The sequence below is a fragment of the Myodes glareolus genome, chromosome 8 (genome assembly GCF_982192425.1).
Source record: "Myodes glareolus chromosome 8, mMyoGla1.1, whole genome shotgun sequence".
Lineage (NCBI taxonomy): Eukaryota > Metazoa > Chordata > Mammalia > Rodentia > Cricetidae > Myodes > Myodes glareolus.
Window position 1 is genome coordinate 72233905 of NC_142033.1, and position 21273 is coordinate 72255177.

The 21273-nt window shown below is 46.0% G+C and overlaps 1 protein-coding gene across 2 annotated transcripts in view; it reads left to right on the top strand.

Moving 5' to 3' along the window:
- The first annotated feature begins 624 nt into the window (after positions 1-624).
- Positions 625-21273, top strand: part of Letm1 (leucine zipper and EF-hand containing transmembrane protein 1) — a 32894-nt gene continuing 12245 nt past the window's right edge. Inside the window, exons 1-7 of one of the 2 annotated variants that reach the window (XM_085692048.2) lie at positions 625-875; positions 5346-5406; positions 14747-15197; positions 16786-16929; positions 17716-17853; positions 18425-18628; positions 19683-19802. In XM_085692048.2, the coding sequence (XP_085548174.2) occupies positions 797-875; positions 5346-5406; positions 14747-15197; positions 16786-16929; positions 17716-17853; positions 18425-18628; positions 19683-19802 (1197 nt within the window). In that variant the 5' untranslated portion in view covers positions 625-796. The remainder of the gene's footprint in view (positions 876-5345; positions 5407-14746; positions 15198-16785; positions 16930-17715; positions 17854-18424; positions 18629-19682; positions 19803-21273) is intronic. The other variant, XM_048414993.3, reaches the window with a different exon arrangement.

Consider the following 21273-nt stretch of genomic DNA (forward strand, 5'->3'; position numbering starts at 1 on the left):
GGAGTGCGTAGAGTCTTAGGTCTCTACAAACTCGCAGCCTGCCATTCCAGGTGGATCTATTCTGGAGTGGGCTGGGTAGCTGTGAGCGTCCACAGAGGTGACCTGCCAAGAGCACAGACCATTACGGAGTAGGGTTGCTGACCTGACCTCGAACCAGGGAGCTAGAACCAGCTAGTACAGCCTCCTTCCCGGAGTCTATCGCCCTGTCCTCGGAGACCGGTCTGCTTCCAACCTACCCTTCAACAAAGTCCCATGAGCCATTTGCTACGCCTAGAATAGGCTTAGTTGCAAGAAAGCAAGAAGCCGGTTCTTCTGCCGCCACTGCGCCGATAGACCAAACTCCGAGGCTCGGTGCTGCGAACAAGCAAGACTGACTCCAGGAAGTCCTGAGCTCAGCGAGAAACCGCAAGCAGCTCATCCATGCAGGAGGAGCCTCGGCGAACAACTGTAGTCCGGGGAGGAAAGCCACTCGGGTGCACGCTGGGATGGCTAGTCGAGGAACCGGCCGCCCGTTGCATACTGGGATTGGTAGTCTGGCGCGGGCTCGCCCCTCACCTAGGCAGAGCGGGCGCCTCGGGCCAATGGGAGCAGTGCCGGCCCGGCCAGCCCCGCCCCGCGCCTCCGGACGTCTTTGCCGGGACATGGCCGCTGCCGGTACCGGGTCCTTGAGCTGAGCGCCGGCTGCCGGAGCCAACTGCTGCCGTCAACAGTCCGCGCGGGCCGGTCCTAGGCGTCGGGACGGCGACGAGCCGCCGAGGAAGCGGGGCCCGCCATAGGACGCCGCCGCGGCGGGCTCATGGCGTCCATCTTGCTCAGGAGCTGCCGCGGCCGGGGCCCTGCCCGTCTCGCGCCGCCCCGCGCCGCCTCTTCGCGGGGTAAGCGGCCTCCGCACAGTGGACCTGTTGTGGGTGGCCAGGGTCCTGCACGGGACACCCATCTACCCCATGCCCCGAAGCAGCGCGGCGATGACAAGCACCCGGCGGCTCTATGCCTCCGGGGCTGGGCAGCTTCACTGTGACCTTAGTTGCCCTGGTCGCCGCAGGTTACCGCTACGGTCAGAGGTGTTGGGAAAGTTCCTTAGGGCTGTGGCTGCCCTGGCGCTCCCCACGATGATGAACAGAGCTCAGGCGTGCCCTTTGGCCAGCTCAGGCCTGGAAGCCGGAACTCCGGGGAGGGGAGACTGGGTTTTGGGTGATGCCAGCACAGTGGGCCGCTTCCTGGGGTGGGGTGGCCGCTGACTGTAGTTTTTAAGGAAACTTGGATGTGTCCTGTTTGTAAGTTACGGTAAGGATGAAACTTGGTCTGCGAGAGTGAAACCCAAGACTTTATGGTTTACTGATAGGAGCACAGTTCTCACCTTAATAGTTGGAGCAAGGCGTGGTGTGGAGCAAGGCGTGGTGGCATATGCCCTTAATCCCAGCACTGTGGAGGCAGAGAGAGGCAGGTGAATCTCTGAGTTCCAGGCAAGCCTGGTCTACATTTCGAATTTTAGGCTAGGGTACACACAACAAAACAACAGCAACGAAGTCAGTTACGATCGGTGGAAAGACAGCAGCCTCTGCCATAAGAGCTGTCCACCTGTTAACTTGTTCAGAATGCTGTAAAGTAGTACTTCTGGCCTTTCTTATTTCTATAGCCTATTTATGGATCAAAAATTAGCTGGTAGTTTTTGTGTATGTTCTTATTATTCTGGGCGTAAGAATGCTTTCTGTAGCTAACCAGTGCCCTTTGAACAAAAGTATGCTTCCCTGATAGTGGATTAGTCAGCTGGTTAGCTGCGGAACCAATAGGGCAGGGCTGGTAGGGGACTCACTGGAATAATGTGCTGTCAGAGGCAGTAGGCATAGGATGAACATCCTAGTTTTTAATCATAGTGAATAAGTTGAGGGCAACATTGTACCAAATTTCTCTTGACTCTGGAGTACCTACCTTATTCTGCACTTTTGTGTGACATACTTCATTCTGACGTTCTCTTTGTGTGTTCTCTTTGTGTTTCTTCGTTTTCTTCCGACACATTTCGTTAGTCCTTGTGGCTCTTCAAATTGTAACAATTTCCCCTATTTTCTTTGATTTTCTTGACCTTGACAGTTTTGATGAGTACTTAGGCCAGGTGTGTTGTAGGGTGTTTCTTTTGGTGTTTTGCTGAGGAGTTCTGGGGCAGAAGGGCACAGATTTTAAGTGCTTTTCTCATACATGCTGCCAGTTAAGGTAAACTCATCATGTTTGATGTTGATCTGGTTCCCTGGCCGAAGTGTGGCGTTTCTTTCCTTCCCCCTCGCCTTGCTATGCTGTCCTCTATAAAAGGAAGTCACTTGGTATGCAGAAGTGGGGCTGACAGATCTGGAGCGTGTGAGAAAGAAGCATCCAGTTCACACTGCCACTTTGTAAGCCTGTGAGGACGAGTCAAGGCTCAGGGAACCAAAAATACTGGCCTGGAGTGAGATGAGCTCCTGCAGCTGTTGACAGCCCCAGACCTGGAAGCTTGGCATGAAGGGCAGGGAGGACATTGCCTGGAGGGATGTAAAAGTCTCTTGGAGACCAGGTGAAGCAAGGAAGGACATTTAGTCTTTATCCCTGTTCCCGACACTGAGCTCCTAAAGCTTTTGGAGTGATTAATAGCAATGGGTTCCCCCTGCCCCCCTGCCACCCAGACAGGTAGAACCCTGGGCAGCCCTGTCTGTTCTGGAACTCACTCTGTAGACCAGGCTGGTGCCTCTCAAGTGTTGGGATTAAAGGTATGTGCCAGAGATGGCTCAGTGGTTAAGAGCACTGGCTGCTTTTTCCAGAGGTCCTGAGTTCAAATCCCAGCAACCACATGGTGGCTCACAACCATCTGTAATGAGATCTGGCGCCCTCTTCTGGCCTGCAGGCATACATCGAGGCAGAATACTGTATACATAATAAATAAATAAATCTTTAAAAAAAAAATAAAAGTATGTGCCACCACACCCGACTGGGTTTGTTACTGAAGGAAAATGGGGAGTAGGCCTAGGTAGATGAGGGGAGATGAGGGGAGGCCTGTAGTGAGCTGTAGTGAGACTAGAAGGCTAGGACTTCACCCTAACATCCTAGGAGGCAGAGAATATAGAGTGGGCAGTGGACCCAAGGAGAGGATGCTGCAGAAAGAACCTGGATTGCTCAGGACTGTCCTGGGCATGTCCTTATCTCCTCTGGCTGTTCACTTGTATGCTTTGTGGTAAACTGTGACAATGACCAGAGCACTATGCTGGGTTCTGTGAATTGTTCTAGCAAATTATCAAAACCAAGAGGGTCTTAAGAGACGGCACAGCAGTTAAGAGCACTGACTGCTCCCGAGGACTTGGGTTCAGTTCCCAACACCCACATGGCAGCTCACAGCCGTCTGTAACTCCAAGATCTGGCAACCTTACACAGACATATATGCAGGCAAAACATCAATGCACATAAGATTTTTTTAAAAACCTTATTTTAAACTTTAGAAATTTATGTGTACTTGTGTGTCTGTATGGGTATACATACTGTATGGGTGCAGGTGCCCATGGAGACCAGAACTCATAGAACGGGAGTTACAGGCAGTTATGAGCCAGCCAATGTGAATGCTGGGAACTGAACCCAAGTCCTCTGCAAAAATAGCAAGTATTTTTAACTGCTGAGCTGTCTTTTTAGACCAAACCCCAAATTTACAGACAGCAGAAGTATAGGCAGCCTGTGCAGCTTAGTAGAATATGGACCTGCAAGCCTGGATGACTTTGATAGCGGAGCAGGAACAGCCCTCAGATGTTATTTGGGGGAGAACCCAGGAAGGGATCAGAGTAAAGTCCACCCATTCCATCTTCTGGGTGCTCTGGGGGTGTTTCTGAGCCAAATCCTGTAGAAGTAGGATTGGAAGGGGCAGAGAGGAAGTTCTGGGCCTCTTTGGATTAAGAAGAGTCTGGAAAAGTTTAGGTGGCCCTAGTCTGTACTTAACATGTAACACTTTCTGTCACAGAAACTTAACAGAAAAACAACAACAACAACAACAAAAAACATGTTAACACTTGTTGCTTGTAAGAATGTAGCTGAGGGCCAGCTAGATGGCTCAAATTCTTGTTTTCTGACCTGAGTTCCAATCCCAGGACCCACATGGTGAAAGAGGAGAACCAAATCTTGCAAGTTGTCTTCTGACCTCTGAATGGGTGCACATACACTAAATAAATACAAAAATAAAATTTAAAAACAAACATGATTTTATAATAAGAATGTACCCAATATCTTTGTTATGAATTGTGAATAGTGGTGAAGGAACCAGAGTTTTCCAGGTTCTAGCAGACCCTAAATGTGACCTCTTTCCCCATAGAGCCAGAAGAGCTCCCTCCTGACATAAACTGGTAAATGGGTGCTGTTACCGCTACTCCCACTGCTTGGAGGATTGGGCCAAGGTGTCCTTGCTGGCCCTTGCTATTGCCTGACCTCTACACGGGCCGCCTGACCCCTGCTGAGAATGATACCTCTGGTCCCCACTGTACAGAGAGCCTGTTCTCTCCAACTTTCCTGCTTCACACAACGCTGTGAATAAACTCTCAGTGTGTCAGGAGACTTAGAGTGGATTAGGGAAAGTGTCCCAAGTGTGTTCTATTGATCATCTCTACTCTTTTTCCATAAGTGGCGTCCTTTAGAAATTTTACTTTGCTAGGCGTGATGACACATACTTTTTATCCCAGCACTTGGGAGGTAGAGGCAGGCATATCTCTGGAGTTTGAGGCCAGCCTGGTCTACAGAGTTAAGAAGCCCTTTCTCAAAAACCAAAAACAAGACAATAATAATAAGATAAATAAAACTTTTGCTTTAATTACATTCGTTGTGTGTGTGCATGTATTCCTGGACATGCCATAGCATGCTTATGGAGGTCAGAAGACAACTTTTGGGAGTTATTTCTCCTACTGGGTAGGCACTGGGATTAAACTCAGGTCTTGAGGGCAAGTGGTTTTATCTACTAAGCCATCTTGTCAGCCTTATAGGGGCTTCTTGGTAATTTTTTCCCCCAGTAGTTCTTATCCCTTGTCCCTTGTCATTGTTGTTTGGTCTGTAAGGCTGTCTGTTTGCTAGGAGTCGGTGTGCCCTTCCCCCTGCCTACCTACACCAACTATATAGCTAGTTGGGAGGGGTCCCACAATGGAAGAAGACCACGGACCTTCAGTACCCCTTCCCTGGGGCTTAGCCTGAGACGCAGTTTCCAACTAGGGAGATTAGATACTCTGTTCCACCGTGCTCTGAAGCCCTTCATCATGTACAGCAGTCCTCCAGAAACTTACTGGTAGGTTTCATTCAGACCTTCAAAGATGTCTGGTTGACACCTGTTTGCTGACTTTTCTTTGTTTCTGTCATAGGTAGTCGAAGGGATCGAGCGTGTCTCAGTTGTACCAGGACCGTGGGGTTGATAAGCCAAGAGTAAGTAAGCCCATCACTGAATGAGTCACTGTGCTTGTCTGCTTGAGGATGTTGGCCATATACCTGGAACTGACAGCTTCTTTATTCCTTGCTTGTGTTCCCTTTAAATCTTGATGACCCTACTGCTTAGCCTTCCAGTTACTGGAAGTACACGTGTGCTCCGACATGCCCAGCCTAACATTTTTACTTTTGCATTTGGTTTTTGGTGTAGTTGTTATCAGTATAGTTTTGTCTACCTAGCATGACTAATCATCCCATGCTCACACAGCTGAACTCTTCAGTGGCTTTCCACAGAATCTTGCTTAGTTCTTTTCAGCTGTTTGTGGCAGTATTGGGTGTGTTGGGATCTGTTCATGACAAGGCAGACCCTCCCTTGAATACTTTGGTCTTTCAAGGGTACCTGCAGCTAGTCTTTTTTGTCCCACTAGTCAGCTCCCAAATCATGACCTGGAGACTTATTATTAATTATGAAAGCTTAGCTGATAGTTTAGGCTTATTTCCTAACTAGCTCTTATAACTTAAATTAATCTATATCTTTTAAACTATTTTTTACATGGCTCAGTTTCCTTTATTTTGCCCATGCTGCTTGCTCTGTGTTCTGGCATCTCCTGTCTTCTTCCCAGCATCCTTTCTGTCCTGAAAATCTTGCCTAGCTATTGGCTGTTCAGCTTTTTATTAAACCAACCCAAGTGACACATCTTCACAGTGTACAAAAAGATTATTTCATGACAGGTACCTGCTTCAGGGATGCTCACAGTATGCCTCTTACCTTGCTCTGGATGCAGAGTGAGTAAGGTGTATTTAGCCATTCCCTTTGGTACCTAAAGCCTACAAGGTGACAGTGCCTATGAGATAGTGGCAGCGTCTCAGATAAGGCTTTTATGGCGTTGGAAAGCCAGTTTCCCAGAGCTTCTTGAAAGTGGCGCCAACACTCTCTGTTGTATATAGGCTTGGACTTGCTCCAGGGTTGCTGTGCTTCTTGCACCCCAAGTTTCTACTTCAGCCCTGTCTTACCTAAGGACAGGGCCAGGAGATGCCCTTGTCTGTCAGCTCAGGTCAGTGAAAGGGGGTTCATCTCCTTCCACTTTCATGTCCCTGTCACTTCCTCTGGGAGAGCAAGAAACCAGTGCCCCCTTCTGTGCTCTTCTCATTTCTGGAAGGTTTGTGTTCACTTAGAGCTGTGAGCTGATTACTCAGCTCTGAAATACAACCAGTTGTGCTTCTTGTAACAGATTTATTAATTCCCTAAAATAAAGACAAGTCATTTGTGAAGACTTGATTTCTGTTAAAGCATATTTGACTTGATGCCTTGTCAAGTTCATCTGGGATGAACAGGCCTGCAGACTTCTTGGACACGGCTTCATTTCTGTGGCTGGATGCCTACTGCATACCCATCATTTGGTCAGATCCCTACACAGCTAGAGTCCTGTGTGGGCTGCCACCATGTGCCTGTTGAGTGACTAGACTTCCCATTGAATAGTTTCAAGACCTCTGTCACGGAGCCGTCTTTGTGCTGCCAGTAGTGGCATTAATGTCTGTGTACAGAGCTGCTTTCACACTTTTATGTTTGTTTTTGGGGGTTTGTTTTGTTTTGAGACAGGGTTTCTCTGTGTTAACAGCTCTGGCTGTCTTGGAACTTGCTCTATAGACCAGGCTAGCCTCAAACTCACAGAGCTCCACCTGCTTCTGCCTCCCAAATTCTGGGATTAAAGGCACCACCACTACCTGGCTTAGTTTCTTTCACTCTTCCTGAAGTGTGCTGGTGAGCTGGTGAGGTCCAGTAGGCCTTGCTCTTGGAACTTGGGAGGAGTTAGAATAGGATTTGATGTAGAGTCTCTGGTTTTAAAGTGCCAACACCAAGAGGAGGTTAGGGGAGTGCTCTGTAGGCTCCATTTCCCTCTGTAAATTCATGAAGGTGTGATTAGTAGGTACCTTGATTTATAACTGAATGGCCTAGATGGTAATCCTTACTGCAGGGCAGTATATATGACTAATACTGGGATCAACCATATGCCGTTTTCCTTACTACGTTCTCTAGCTAACATTAGTGTAGGGACCAGTTCCTCATCCTGATTACTCTGAGATTTTGAGTGTCCTAGATGAACCTGTTAGTTCTTTTACTCTACAACAACCTTTGTGGAGTTGTGACTGAAACACCATTAAACCTGTCAAACACTTGAGATTGGCAGCTTTTTGTTTTGTTTTGTAGTGTTGAGAATAGAACCTAAAGACTTGGGCTTGCTAGATGAATACTCCCAAGATAAGCACCTCTTTTCTTTTCTTCTTCTTCTTTTCTTTTTTCTTTCTTTTCTTTTTCTTTTCTTTTCTTTTTTTTTCTTCAGAGATGGGGTTTTCTGTGTAGCCCTGACTGTCCTGGAACTCCTTCTATAGACCAGGCTGGCCTCAAACTTAAGAGATCCACCTGCCTCTGCCTCCCGAGTGCTGGGATTAAAGGTGTGCACCACTACCTCACAGTTGTTTATTTGTTTTAACAGAATCTCCTGTAGCTGAGGCTGGCCTTTAACTCTTGATCCTGCTACCCCATCTCCCAAGATTTGGGGTTAAAGAGCGGGGATGGAACTGAGGACCTTACTTCCACTAAGCCATCTTCTACTGCTAAACTACCTGCCTTCCCTCTGATTTCTTCAAACATTTCCTTTGAGTGTGGTGATACACTCCTTTAATCCCAGCAGAGGCAAGCAGATCTCTATGAGTTCAAGGGCAGCCTGGTCTACATGAGTTCCAGGCCAGCCAGGGATACATAGTTAGACCCTGTCTCTCTCAACTCCCTGCAAAAAGACTTCCCTTTTCTTTCAGAAAAAAAAAGTGGTATCATTTCTGTTATGTCCTGACCTTGGCCTTTAAGGCAGTTCCCAGGTGTATTCCACCCTCATTATCCTTTTCTACTGTATTGCCACATGCTTTCTGCTGCCAGTCTGATAGTTTCTAAAAGCTGGCCTCTTCACAGCATGGCAGCCTCTGCTAGCTTAGTAGTGCTCATTATACTGAACGTTCATTAGCTTTCAGGTGGCCTCATTTTCTGCTATTTTTTTGTAAATATTTATTATGTATACAATATTCAGTCTGCATGTATGCCTGAAGGCCAGAAGAGGGCACCAGACCTCATTACAGATGGTTGTGAGCCCACATGTGGTTGCTGGGAATTGAACTCAGGACCTTTGGAAGAGCAGGCAATGCTCTTTACCTCTGAGCCATCTCTCCAGCCCCCCATTTTCTGCTATTTTAAAGTGTTTCCAATAGGAATATGTATTAGATTTGTCAAGTACCTTTTTTTTTTTTTTTTTTTTGGTTTCGTTTGGTTTTTTTGAGACAGGGTTTTTCTCTGTAGCCTTGGCTGTCCTGGAACTCATTATGTAGACCAGAATAGCCTCAAACTCAGAGATCTGCTTGTACTAGGATTAAATCATGTGCTACTACCACCTGCTTGTCAAGCTGTCTTTTTTTTTTTTTTTTTTTGGTTTGGTTTTTTTGATACAGGGTTTCTCTGTAACTTTGGAGCCTGTCCTAGAACTAGCTCTTGTAGACCTGCCTCTGCCTCTTGAGTGCTGGGATTAAAGCCACCACTACCCGACTGTCAAGCAGCTTTTTAGCATTTAAGATTCATATTAGAATGTGAAGAACTGTGCTTTTATTAGTTAAAAAAAATTTTTTTTTCAGTGCTGGGAATCAAACCCAGAGTCTTGCACTGCTAGGCAGGTGCTCTTCTACATCCCCAAACCTTGTTTGGCATGAAACAGTCTTACTGTGTAATCCAGGGTAGTTCTAAACTCAACTCTGCCTTCCAGTACTGGGATTATAGATATGTGCCCCCATGCCAAGTTTTAACATTTTTCTTGTAAATTAACCATTTTGAACATTTGCTATAAAAGCTAACACTAATAACTATGATGTTCTATTGATCAACTTATACATTTTAAATCAGCACTTATGGATGAACAACAAAAACTTTCATTTTGCTGAGCAATATAAGAATCTTTGTGTGCATGTAAGTGTAAGCACATGTATGTGGGTGCTAGTATGTGCATCTGGAAGCCACAGGTTAACATGGGGTATCTTTCTTAATCATTCTCCACCTTATTTTTTTGAAACAGGATTTCTCAGTGAATCTAGAATTTACTGATTTTACTAGGCTGGCTGGCAATAGTGATCTGCCTGTCTTCCTCCCTTGTACAGGTATTTATAGGTGCACACCACTGTACACAGATTTTGCTGTGGATACTGAGGATCCAAATTCAGGTTTTCATGCTTACACAGCAAGTACTTTACCAGCTCAGTCACCTCTCTAGCCCATGTAAGAAATCTTGACTCCTGGAGCTGGAGAGATGGCTCATTGGTTAAGAGCGCTTGATATATTTGCGAGAGCCTGGGACCCATTCCCACATAGCCATCTGTAACTTTATATCATAGGATCCATATCCTCCTTTGTCTTCCATAGCTACCTGACATGCACATGATGCATAAACATACATGTAACCAAACAATCACCCATAAAAATAAATAAATAAATCTTTAAAAGAATGCTGAACTTAATACATAGAACTCTCAGAAATTTTTATTTATTTTTATAATTTTTTTCTTTGCTTTTTAAAAAGAAAGAAATTCTTGAGTTCTGGAGGTGACTTGCTAGGTGCACATTGGTAGCGGTTTACTGTGTTTTGTTTTCTGAGACAGATCTCTCGTTTGTAGTCCTGGCTGTCTTAGAACTACTCATTATGTTGACCAGGCTGGCCTCAAATTCAGAGAGCTCCACCAGCCTCTCCTTTCTGAGTGCTAGGATTAAAGGAGTGCACTACCATCCCTGACTGGATAGTTTGATATATTTACATTTGTATACATACAGCATATCTATATATGTGAATGTGTGTGTACTAAGATGTATGTGAAAGTCAGAGAACAACTTTTGGGAGTTGGTTCTTTCTTCCACCTTAGGTCTCCAGGCTTGGTAGCTAACACCTCTACCCACTGAGCCTACTTGCCAGCTCCCAGTATTCATTTTTCAGCAAGTACCTGTGTGTGTATGTGTGTAAACATATGTGTTATAATGCAGGTACGGAGGTCAGATGACTACCTGGTGGATGGTGTTTGGCTCTTTCCTTCCACCATGTGGTTCTTAGGGATGACTTAGGTCATCAGGGAGGGTGGCAAGTGCCTGTATCTGCTGAGCCATCTAGCCAGATCCTACGCTGCTACATTTAATGCTCATAGTGGCAAAATTTGCTTTGGGAAATTGAATCATGCTGATGGATATCCCTGCAGAGCATAATCCCAGTGCATAATGACACTGCAGTCTAAACTTTCAGAATCTCCTGTCTTGGTCTGGGACTAGGTACTGAGTATTCTACTATACTTTTTTTTTTTCTCTGTATCATCTATTTCCTAAACCAGGAAGCAGGTGTGGTCTAATGTGGTATATCCACAGGCCTCTAAGTGGAGAGTTGTCTGCACTTCTGGAATCATCTCTTGGTTTAGGAGGCTGTTGCTCTGCTGTTCTTCCTTTCTGCTGAGGATAACTTGGTTCCTTGACATCACTTCCCTGAAGAACAGAGTGACTTATCCTGGTTGGTGTCCTTCCTGACAAGGCCTCTCCTTTGGCTACTGGCTTGCTTCATTCCTTTCTAGGAGCAGCCTGTGGTTGGAGGCTCTGGGGTACACCAAGGGAGTTGTCCTCTTGGGAGTGGCCCACAGGCATACTTCTGGTATTTGTGTGATGTTGATGAAAGTTATAAACACTGACAGCAGAGGGGGTATCTGTCCATCCCCATCTGTGTATGTGTGACTTATGTCAGTCTGTGTGTCCCATTCCTGTTCCTGCCTTCCAGATAGCTCAGAATAGGTAGTTCATGTGCTAAGGCTCATAGACACTTCTATTTTATAAAGTACTACTTAGTCTTTCTGCTCCTAACTTGAAACCTGGACATTCAGACTGGGCAGAACATAGCCTCAGGAAACTTAAATAAGTGATCACCCTTGCTAAGATTCCTGGCTTCATAATATAGGTATGTGGGTACTGTGGGGGGCGTGTTGGCTATATGTTTGTTTGCTTATTTGTTTGGGGGTATACATGTGGGTGAACCTGTGCTATGGTACTTATGTGGAGATCAGAAGACAAACTTTGGAAGTCAGTTCTCTCCTACCATGTGGATCCCAGGGATTGAACTAACATTGTGAGATTTGATGACCTTTACCCACTGAGCCATCTTGCCAGCTCCAGCGTATTTCTTGTTGAAATATTGTGTTTGGTTGGTGCTATTTCGCTCCATTTGATAGGTGATTTTTCAGAAGAGGAAAGGCAAAAACAAGAGGAAGTCAGAAGATAGGGTGGTGGAAGCTAGGCCCATAATCTGGCCCTTTGGTTAGCGCCAGTAAGCACCAGCAGCACCAAAATGAATTCTGTATTGGTAGAAAATTTAAGAATGTTGTATAACTTGGGCTGGGATGTAGCTCAGTAGTCAGCACTTGATCTAGCATGTGGGAGGCCCTGGGTCTTATTCTTAGGACTGCAAACAACAACAACAACAACCAAAAAAGAAAAAAGAAAAAAAAGTGATGGGGGCTGGAGAGATGGCTCAGTGGTTAAGAGCATTGCCTGCTCTTCCAAAGGTCCTGAGTTCAATTCCCAGCAACCACATGGTGGCTCACAACCATCTGTAATGAGGTCTGGTGCCCTCTTCTGGCCTGCAGACATATACACAGACAGAATATTGTATACTTAATAAGTAAAATAAATAATTAAAAAAAAAAGAAAAAAGTGATTTTTCCACTGCTTAAAAATGGCAAAACATTATGTGTAAGCTGTTAGTAACAATGGTTAGTAACCTCTCTGATAGGCCAGTGATAATGACTCGGTGGGTAAAGGCCTCTGACACCAAGCCTGTTGACCTAAGTTTGATCCCCAAGATCCACATGGTGGAAGGGAAGAATGGACTCCTACAAATTGTCCTCTGACCTATGAGGCTCTTATACCCAGTCCTCCCCCAACAGCAACAACAACAAACTCTCTGATGAGTTTAAGAAGAGCAAGATCTTGACCCAGCCCTTAGCCAGAACACTGTGTTGCCCACTTCATCTTTGTATGTGTGTCTTTGTCTTGGCCCATTGGCTGCCCTTGCACCTGCAGGCATCAAGCCTTCTGTGGAATCCACACCCTTCCTCAGTGAGGATGGGAGATTGATATTTTAAAAGCCTGATGATACCTTGTTCCATATGCAGAACTGTCTTCCTCTGTACTTGAAGGGGAGACCAAGGTAAGAAGGTAGGAAGAAGGGGCCTGCCGTCTCTCTGTTGGTAAGCTGAGTGGTACTCTGAATCTGGCTGTGCTGTCTTGATCCTTGTAGCCTCACCCTGAGTGATGGTTCAGGACAGAGTAGATTCAAGGGCCTCTTCACAGCTTCAAGATTGCAGACCAAGGAAAGCTAGAGGTGTGGAACTGGGTGTGGCTTGGGAAGAGATCGACAGCACTTTACCAGAGCCCTAAGGAGATAGATGAAGTGGGGGGGGGGGGCTGCCATACATGCTCACAGGCACACTGTGTCACTGTTTTCACTGGTCCACAGATGTCCATACCACTCTTCTCTGATATTACTGCTTGCTATCAGGTCATTGTAGGCTGTGACAGAGGACAGATTTGGAGTTTGGATGGCACCAGAGCTGAGCCTAGCAGCTAGAGCCTTGGAGCCCATTGAGTCTCATGCCCTGATTCTTTGTGGACTGATCGTGCTCTGTACCAGCTATCTCTGTATGTTACACACTGTGAGCCAAGGCCGTGTGCACCACTAGTATACCTATGAAGCATTGTCATACCTTGCTTCCCATTGTTTTGACGGGGCAGTCACTGTTAGCTCCGTTCCTGATAGGTGCATTTTAACATGAAATTACAAAGAAAGCTCCTGAAGCACAGAGAGGTCATTGCAACTGCAGCAAGTGGACCAGCATTTGTCTGTGTGTGAGTGTGTGTGTGTGTGTGTGTGTGTGTGTGTGTAGTATTGTTGCTTGAGACAGGGTCTTACTATGTAGTACTGACTAGCAAATACCGACTCACTATCTTACTCTGTAGCTCATGGTGGTCTCAAACTCAGAGATCTGGATTCTACTTCTTCCCAAGTACTGGGATTAAAGACATGCACCACTGCTGCTCAGCTACACAGACTTTTTTAAACTTTTATTTTAATTTTAATTTATTGTATGTAGGGGCAGGAGTGCATGCTATGGCACCAGGATAGAAGTCAGGACAATTTAATTGCAGGAGTTGATCTTTCACTACCAGTGTGGGTCCCAGGGATCTAACTCAAGTCATCAGGCTTGGCAGCTGGCAGCTTTATCCCCTGAGCCCAGAGCTGCAGATGTTGAGCTCTGACATCCGCTTCAGTGTGTGATGGTCCCCCACGACAGGCCTCTGGAGTGATTTTAGAGTTGGTGGCCACCTAGAGGTTGGTAAATGACTAGTGGGGAGAGGTTTCTAATGTATGGTTTAAACCTGACCAAGGATTATACAACTCAGCTGCTTCATGATCAGATGGTAATCTCAGCATTGACTCCGGCTCCAGATAGAGTCAGAAAAAGGTCTTTTTGATACAAACCCCAGACTACAGGTTAGGCCTGGTCCCCTCTGCAGTTGGTCTTTGTGGTTACTTTGTGAGTGAGTACTACTTGGGTTCCAGGCTGTCCTGTGAGCTTGGTCCTGTGTGGACGAAGAAGTCTAAGGTTTTTGGCAAACAGCCTCTGGCTGTGGCCTCACCTGATTTAGGACTCCTATAAGAGGCATAGGCCCTGATGACACACATGCCTCTTATCTCTCCATGACAGGCGTTTGGTAGCTGCATGCGTCAGAGTACACTAAGGGGGAAAGAGGAGACAGAGGTGGGGGAGTCATGCTAGAGCCAGGTAAGGGAATGGACCCTGGACTCTCCTTTGGAGTTTTCCCTTTATTCCAGTGCCTTCTGTCAACCAAGAGTCACCTATTGAGAGAGAATATCCAAACTGGATGGACTCTTGACTCTGGATCCCATACCCTCAAATTCCAAAGTTATGAATATCACTTCCTACGTCAGGTGCCCGGGACTTCTCCTATGTATGCATGTCTCCCCTACTGTTGTGTGTCTTTGAGGACTTATGAGTTAGGCCAGTAAGGCTCACACTCATGTGTGAGGTCCAGCTAGGCCACACACCATCCTAGCCTCAAATGCAAGCCCTTCTAAAGGCTTCCTTCAAAGAAGTAGGATACATAATTTGATCCACCATGAAGTATGATTTGGTATTTGGTACTGAGTGGTCAGATAGGTAGGACTTCTCATTGCGGTTTTTCTGTTGTTCCCATTTCAAGGAAATTTCTGTCTCGCTGCTGTACTCCAGCCAACCCTGTGTACCTCTGCTTCAAAGGTGAGCCCCGCAGCAGTTGGACTCAGTGGCTTGAGTGCCAGGGCACCATTGCAAGGGCAACATGGACACCTGCTTCTGCAAGATTGGTTGTCACAGGACCTCAGTACCTTCCTGTGCGCAGTTGGCACTCATCACCTCCCCTAGGAGAGGACTCTGTGATAGAGAAATCCCTTAAATCCTTAAAGGACAAGAATAAGAAGCTGGAAGAGGGTGGCCCTGTGTACAGCCCGCCAGTTCAAGTGGTAGTAAAGAAGTCCCTTGGGCAGAAGATACTGGATGAGCTGAAGCACTACTACCATGGCTTCCGCCTGCTCTGGATCGACACCAAGATAGCTGCCCGCATGCTGTGGCGTATCCTCAACGGCCACACACTGACCCGCCGGGAGCGCAGGCAGGTATGGATGGGACACACCGTGCTCTCCTTTCTACTCAGCTTATTCTACTCCTTTTGATAAAAAGTCAGTAAAGGTTTATACAAATGAACCTTTCTCATCCTCCTAGTGAACCATAATGTGAATACTAACACATTCTTTCCTCCCTTGGTGATTTCCTTCAGCCTTGCCCTTGATCTGGGTCTGTTTCTACTTCACAGACACTATGTCCCTCGGGGAAGTCTCTCAGAGTTATTTCTTTGACTCTGTGAGTCTGGTATGTAATTCCTTCTGTCCTTAAGCTCTGAGAAGGCTCTTCCCGGGGCTGGAGAGATGGCTCAGTCATTAAAAGCACTTGCTGTGCTTAAGATTACATAGGAGATGCTAGGCGGTAGGGGCGCACACCTTAAATCTTAGCACTTGGGAGGCAGAGGCAGGAGGATCTCTTTGAGTTCGAGGCCAGCCTGGTCTCCAAAGTGATTTCCAGTTCAGCTAGGGCTGTTCACACAGAGAAACCCTTTCTGGGGGGAAAAAAAGACTTTGTGGGAGTTTGAGTTTAAAGATAACAGATTAATCTGGCAGAGGAAATTTCAAGACAAGATCTTGTCACCCAAGCCTGACCACCTGAGTTTAGTTCCCGAAGCATGTAAGGGTACAGGGAGAGAAATGGCTGCACCAAGTTGTTCTTTTACTTCCACATGTGTGCTATGGCACACATGTATCCTCCCACATACATGATAGGTACACACATGTGCTTACACACACATAATGAAAATAATTGTTTTTACCCAGGTTTATAGTGGGGATCAAGAGCAAAAGCTGAGTGGAAAGACTTGAAAAACTTACAGTTGGGCCAGAAAAGCCAGTCAAAAGTTGGAGCTAAGGATAGTCCAGTTGTTAAAAAAAATGGGACCATGGGGCTGGAAAGATGACTCAGTAGTTTAGAATGCTTATTGCTCTTGAAGAAGACCTGGATTCAATCCCAACACCAGTATGGTGGCTCACAACCATCTCTAACTCTAGTAACCAAGACTTTATAGACTCTCATTTGACTTCTTTGTATACCAGACATGCATAATGATACATAGATATACGTGCAAGCAAAGCATTCATGCACACACACACACACACACACACACACACACAGAGAGAGAGAGAGAGAGAGAGAGAGAGAGAGAGAGAGAGAGAGAGAGAGATTGGGACCATTAAAAACAAGCAAGTACTTTGTGAGAAACATGCCTTTAGGGCATCTAAGGCATTGGCCAGACTGTGGCCTATAATAAGCTCTGCTTTGGAAAATTTTAAACTCATTTGAAGGACTTCACAGGTTCCTCTATTTGCAGGGAGTGTTCTGGTATAGCTTTCGTAGATTGCTATCTTATCTAAATGGCCCTCCTTTGGGCCGGTCTCACATTCTCTGCATCTAGTAAGCTGTGAGTTAGCACCCAGTCCTATTTTTTTAAGGCCATTTGCATGTTTAGATTGTGAGAAAGAGATGGGTTTCTGGAAGTTATCTGCCAAGAGTCTGAGTCACACTGTGGTTGAGTTGTAGTTATGGTAAGAGAGATGTTCCTGCCCTGCTCTGCCCACTGATGTTTCCATGTCTTTGCAGTTTCTCCGGATTTGTGCAGACCTCTTCCGCCTAGTGCCTTTCCTGGTGTTCGTGGTCGTGCCCTTTATGGAATTCCTGCTGCCTGTAGTTGTAAAGCTCTTCCCCAACATGCTGCCATCCACATTTGAAACCCAGTCCATCAAGGTGAGGCCACTAGTACTTTGAATGCCGTTTGAAAATTAGTCTAAGGATTAGGGTGACAGCTAAATAGGTAAAGAAATATTTGCATGAAAACACAAGGTCTTGAATTTAAATCCCTGGAAGCATGTAAAAACCAAGTTGGGTAGTGCATCTGTAATCCCAGGTCTCCTATGGTGAGATGGAAGGTAGATATAGGATAATTCCTGAAAGATCATGTGTCAGCTAGGGGCAAAAGACAAAGAAGAGACCCTGTCTCAAACAAGGTGGTGGTGAAGACCAATACCCGAGGGGTCTCCTGATCTCCACACACAATGTCCGCACTCAAATAAGTCAATATACATACACATACATTAAACATACAAACACACACCCAAAAAAATAAATAACAAATAGAAAGAAAATGAGTCTAAAATTCCTTCAGACCACACACTGTTACATGTGTTGTCTGGTTCTTTTGTGATGCACCAGCTGAGCTAAGTGATTATGTCAGACTAAATGAGGCCCCAAAACCTCACTGTCTGGTCCCTCATGAAACAAATATACCAACATCTGCTGTTGAGGTATGGTTGGGGCTTCACACAGACATTTTTTAAAAACCATGAAGTAGAGTTTAAGAATATGTCACACTTAGATTTTGTCCCTTGAAGGGTATGGTATGTAGGTGACTTGCAGCAGGCAACAGTCTAAGCAGGCTTCAAGACTATTTCCTACAGTAGAGACAGGTCGTGGTGGAATGCAAGAGGGTACAGGGCATGACTGGACTATATAACCTTAACTTTGCTCTCATAGGAGGAAAGGCTGAAGAAGGAGCTTCGGGTTAAGCTGGAGCTAGCCAAGTTTCTCCAGGACACCATAGAGGAAATGGCCCTGAAGAACAAGGCAGCCAAGGGGAATGCCACCAAAGACTTCTCTGCATTTTTCCAGAAGGTGTAGTATTCTCATCTGTCACAAGATGATTCATATGTCAAGCACTACTAGGCCTTTTCTTCCCTCTTCCTTCCTTTACTTCTCTTTCTCTCTCTCTTTTTTTTCTTTTCTTTTAAATTGCATACTCAGCAGAATAAAGCTCTAAGGACAGAGCTTAAGCTAACTGCCTGCTCCCTGTGCTCAGTCCCTCTCAAGGGAGCTGTAGTATATACAAATGCACCTCTTCCTGCCACTGAGAAACTGGGGTGTGGCTTGAGAGCCCAGGGCAGTGCCCCACAGCCCTGATGGAAAAAGTACAGCAGAACTGACTGCACACTGGCTTTCCCAGTCTCCTGGTGGACAGCAGCCTGGATGGTGATGCACGTAGGTGCTGTGTATGTAGTGCCTCCTGCAGGCTTAGAGTGCCTGAGGTATGACCACCCCTGGAGATCTTGGTGACAGGTAGGTGGTCTGGCCCTCTGCATCTGCTCACTCTCGGTTCCTTACTTCCAGCTGGAACCCAAGGCTAACTCTGGGAACAGGAGAATGCATAGTTTTGACTTAGTGATAATACTTGGAATTACTTCTGCAGATCCGGGAGACAGGAGAGAGACCCAGCAATGAGGAAATCATGCGTTTTTCCAAATTGTTTGAGGATGAACTGACCCTGGATAACCTCACGAGGCCTCAGCTGGTGGCACTGTGCAAGCTGCTGGAGCTTCAGTCCATCGGTACCAACAACTTCCTGCGTTTCCAGCTCACCATGCGCCTGAGGTCCATAAAGGCTGATGACAAAGTGAGTTGTGCTGAAAGTCACAGCTGTTGCAGAGTCCTATTCTGGCCACTGTGAGGCGCCCTCTCATCTCTGTTTTGCACACATACCCTTTTCTCTCCGCAGGGCTCTGTCTTCTCGCTTTTCTTGTCATTATTGTTCTCACATAGCTCAGGCTGGCCTAGAACTCACTAAATGGCCCAGGCTAGCCTCACATTTGTGGTGATCCTCCTGCCCCAGGCTACTGAGTGCTGGGATTACAAACATAAACCACCACACCTGGTTTGTTTGTTGTTGTTTTTTTGTTTATATGTTTCTTTTTGCTTGGGAAGAACAGTTCTGGGTATTGAATCCAGAGCCTCACAGTGCTATGTAAGCACTCTGACTCCTGGGCTGTTCCCTTAACCCTCTTTTCTTTTCCCTAATTTCTTTAGATTTATTTATGTATGAATGTTTTAACTGCATGTATCTATGTGTACCATGTGTGTGCCTGGATTACCTCAGAGTTCAGAAGAGGGCATGGGATCCTGAAACTAGAGTAGCAGATGGTTGTGAATGACTAACCATGTAGGTGACGGGAATCGAACCCTTGCATGATGGAAGAACAGCTTAGTACTCTTATCTGTTGAGACTCTCTCCAGCTTTGCTCTGTTTTCTTTTTCCAGTTTTCATGCATATGTAGTATTTATGTGTGTATGTATTGCTCGTTTTGGGGGTGGGGGTACGCGCGCGCGTGTGTGTGTGTGTGTGTGTGTGTGTGTGTGTGCGCGCGCTGGCGTCTGTGCGAGTGAGTTCATATGCATGACTACCCCACCTTTTATTTAACTTTTAAAATTGTATGTGTATTAGTGTTTTGCCTACATGTGCATCACATAAGTGCCTGGTTCTAATGGAGGTCAGAAGAGGACATCAGGTTACCTGGAACTATAGTTAGAGACGGCTGTGAGCCAGCATGTGGTCCTCTGCAAGAGCAACACGTGCTTTTAGCTCATGAGCCATTTCTCCAACCTCATTTGTGTTAACATCAATGTCTTAGATCTGATGATCTTGAAAAGCAGTACTTGGCTTTCTTTTCCAGTTGATTTCTGAGGAGGGAGTGAACAGTCTGAATGTCAAGGAATTGCAGGCAGCATGTCGAGCACGAGGCATGCGAGCACTTGGCGTCACAGAAGACCGTCTGAAGGACCAACTGAATCAGGTATGTGACCTCAGTGACTAGTTGGGGCAGGTTAGTAGCTTTCTCCTCTGTTAGGAATTATCTACCTTTCCTCCAGACCAGCATAGGTGTATGCTCACATGTGTGCGTGTGTGTGTTCAAACTAGAAAAGTCCTTAGGTTGGCACAAGGGGTATCCATACCAGGCCCAGAATTCCATCCCTAACACCGCATGGGAGTACACACATACATACAAACCTGAGCATGATGATAGTGTGCTGAGTCAGAAGGATCACTAAGTTTGAGGTCATCCTGGGCTATAGTGTAAGACCCTATCTCAGAACAAACAGAAGGAAAGAGGTCTAGGGCTATAGGTCAGTTGAGAGACTAGCCTAGCATGCACAGGATGGATCTCTAGTGTCACCTGACATGGTTGTTCACATCTGTAATCCTGGCACTCAAGATATGGATGCAACAATTAGAAATTTCAGACTATCTTCAACTAAAAATCAAATCAGACCACCCTCACGGCTTGACTACCATCACATCCACCCTCTCAGCTACCCTGAGCTTGGGCTTCTCCAAGTAGGTGCTTGGTTTGTGGCACTGCACCTTACCTGAGCGTGAAGGTCCTAAGCCAATAGTCCCTGTGCAGGTTTGTGGCAGTGAGTGACATTTACAGCCCCTTGTCTTTGGAGAGATGAGTCTGTTTTCCTCCTAACTCAGCTTCACACCTGTCCCCCCCTTGCCACTTTCCATGTACTCTTCACATGTGACCAAGGATGAGTGAACACCTACTTTCCCACTAGACACGTTTCTGCAGTTCTTTTTTGGTTTGGTTTGGTTGGTTTTTTAAGACAGGGTTTCTCTGTAACAACCCTAAGCTGTCCTGGAACTAGATCTGTAGACCAGGCTGACCTTGAACACACAGAGATCTACCTGCCTCTGCCTCAGGAATGCTTGGTTTAAAGGTGCATGCCACCACTGCCTGGCCCTTGCAATCCTTTCTAATTTGTCTTCCAAGGGCTTCTTCATCACTTAGGTTTCCAGCACAGACCTAAAGGCGAACTGTGAAATCCAAAGTCATGGTCATTTGACCTCTACCATTCTTCTCCTGCTGCTCTCCTTTTTCACTTAATCTTAGCCTTTCTTCTTCTTCTTTTTTTTTTAAAGATTATTTATTTTATTTTTATGTGTATGAGTATTTTGCTTACATGTCTATATATGTATCACATGCATGCCTGGTGACCTTTGGCTGTTAAAAGAAGGGTTTGGATGCCCTGAACTAGAGTTACAGACAGTTGTAAGCATCCATGTAAATGCTGGGAATGGAGCCCAGGTCCTCTACAAGAACAAGTGCTCTTAGCAGCTAAACTGTCTCTCAAGCCCCTCTTCTCATCTTTTGGCCTCTGTTTAATGTGTGCCCAAGAGATAACAGCTTTTTCTGTCCACTAGAAAGGTGTCACTAAGGTGTTCTTATAGGCGCAGAGCCCATGATGTGCCTGTGTGTGAGT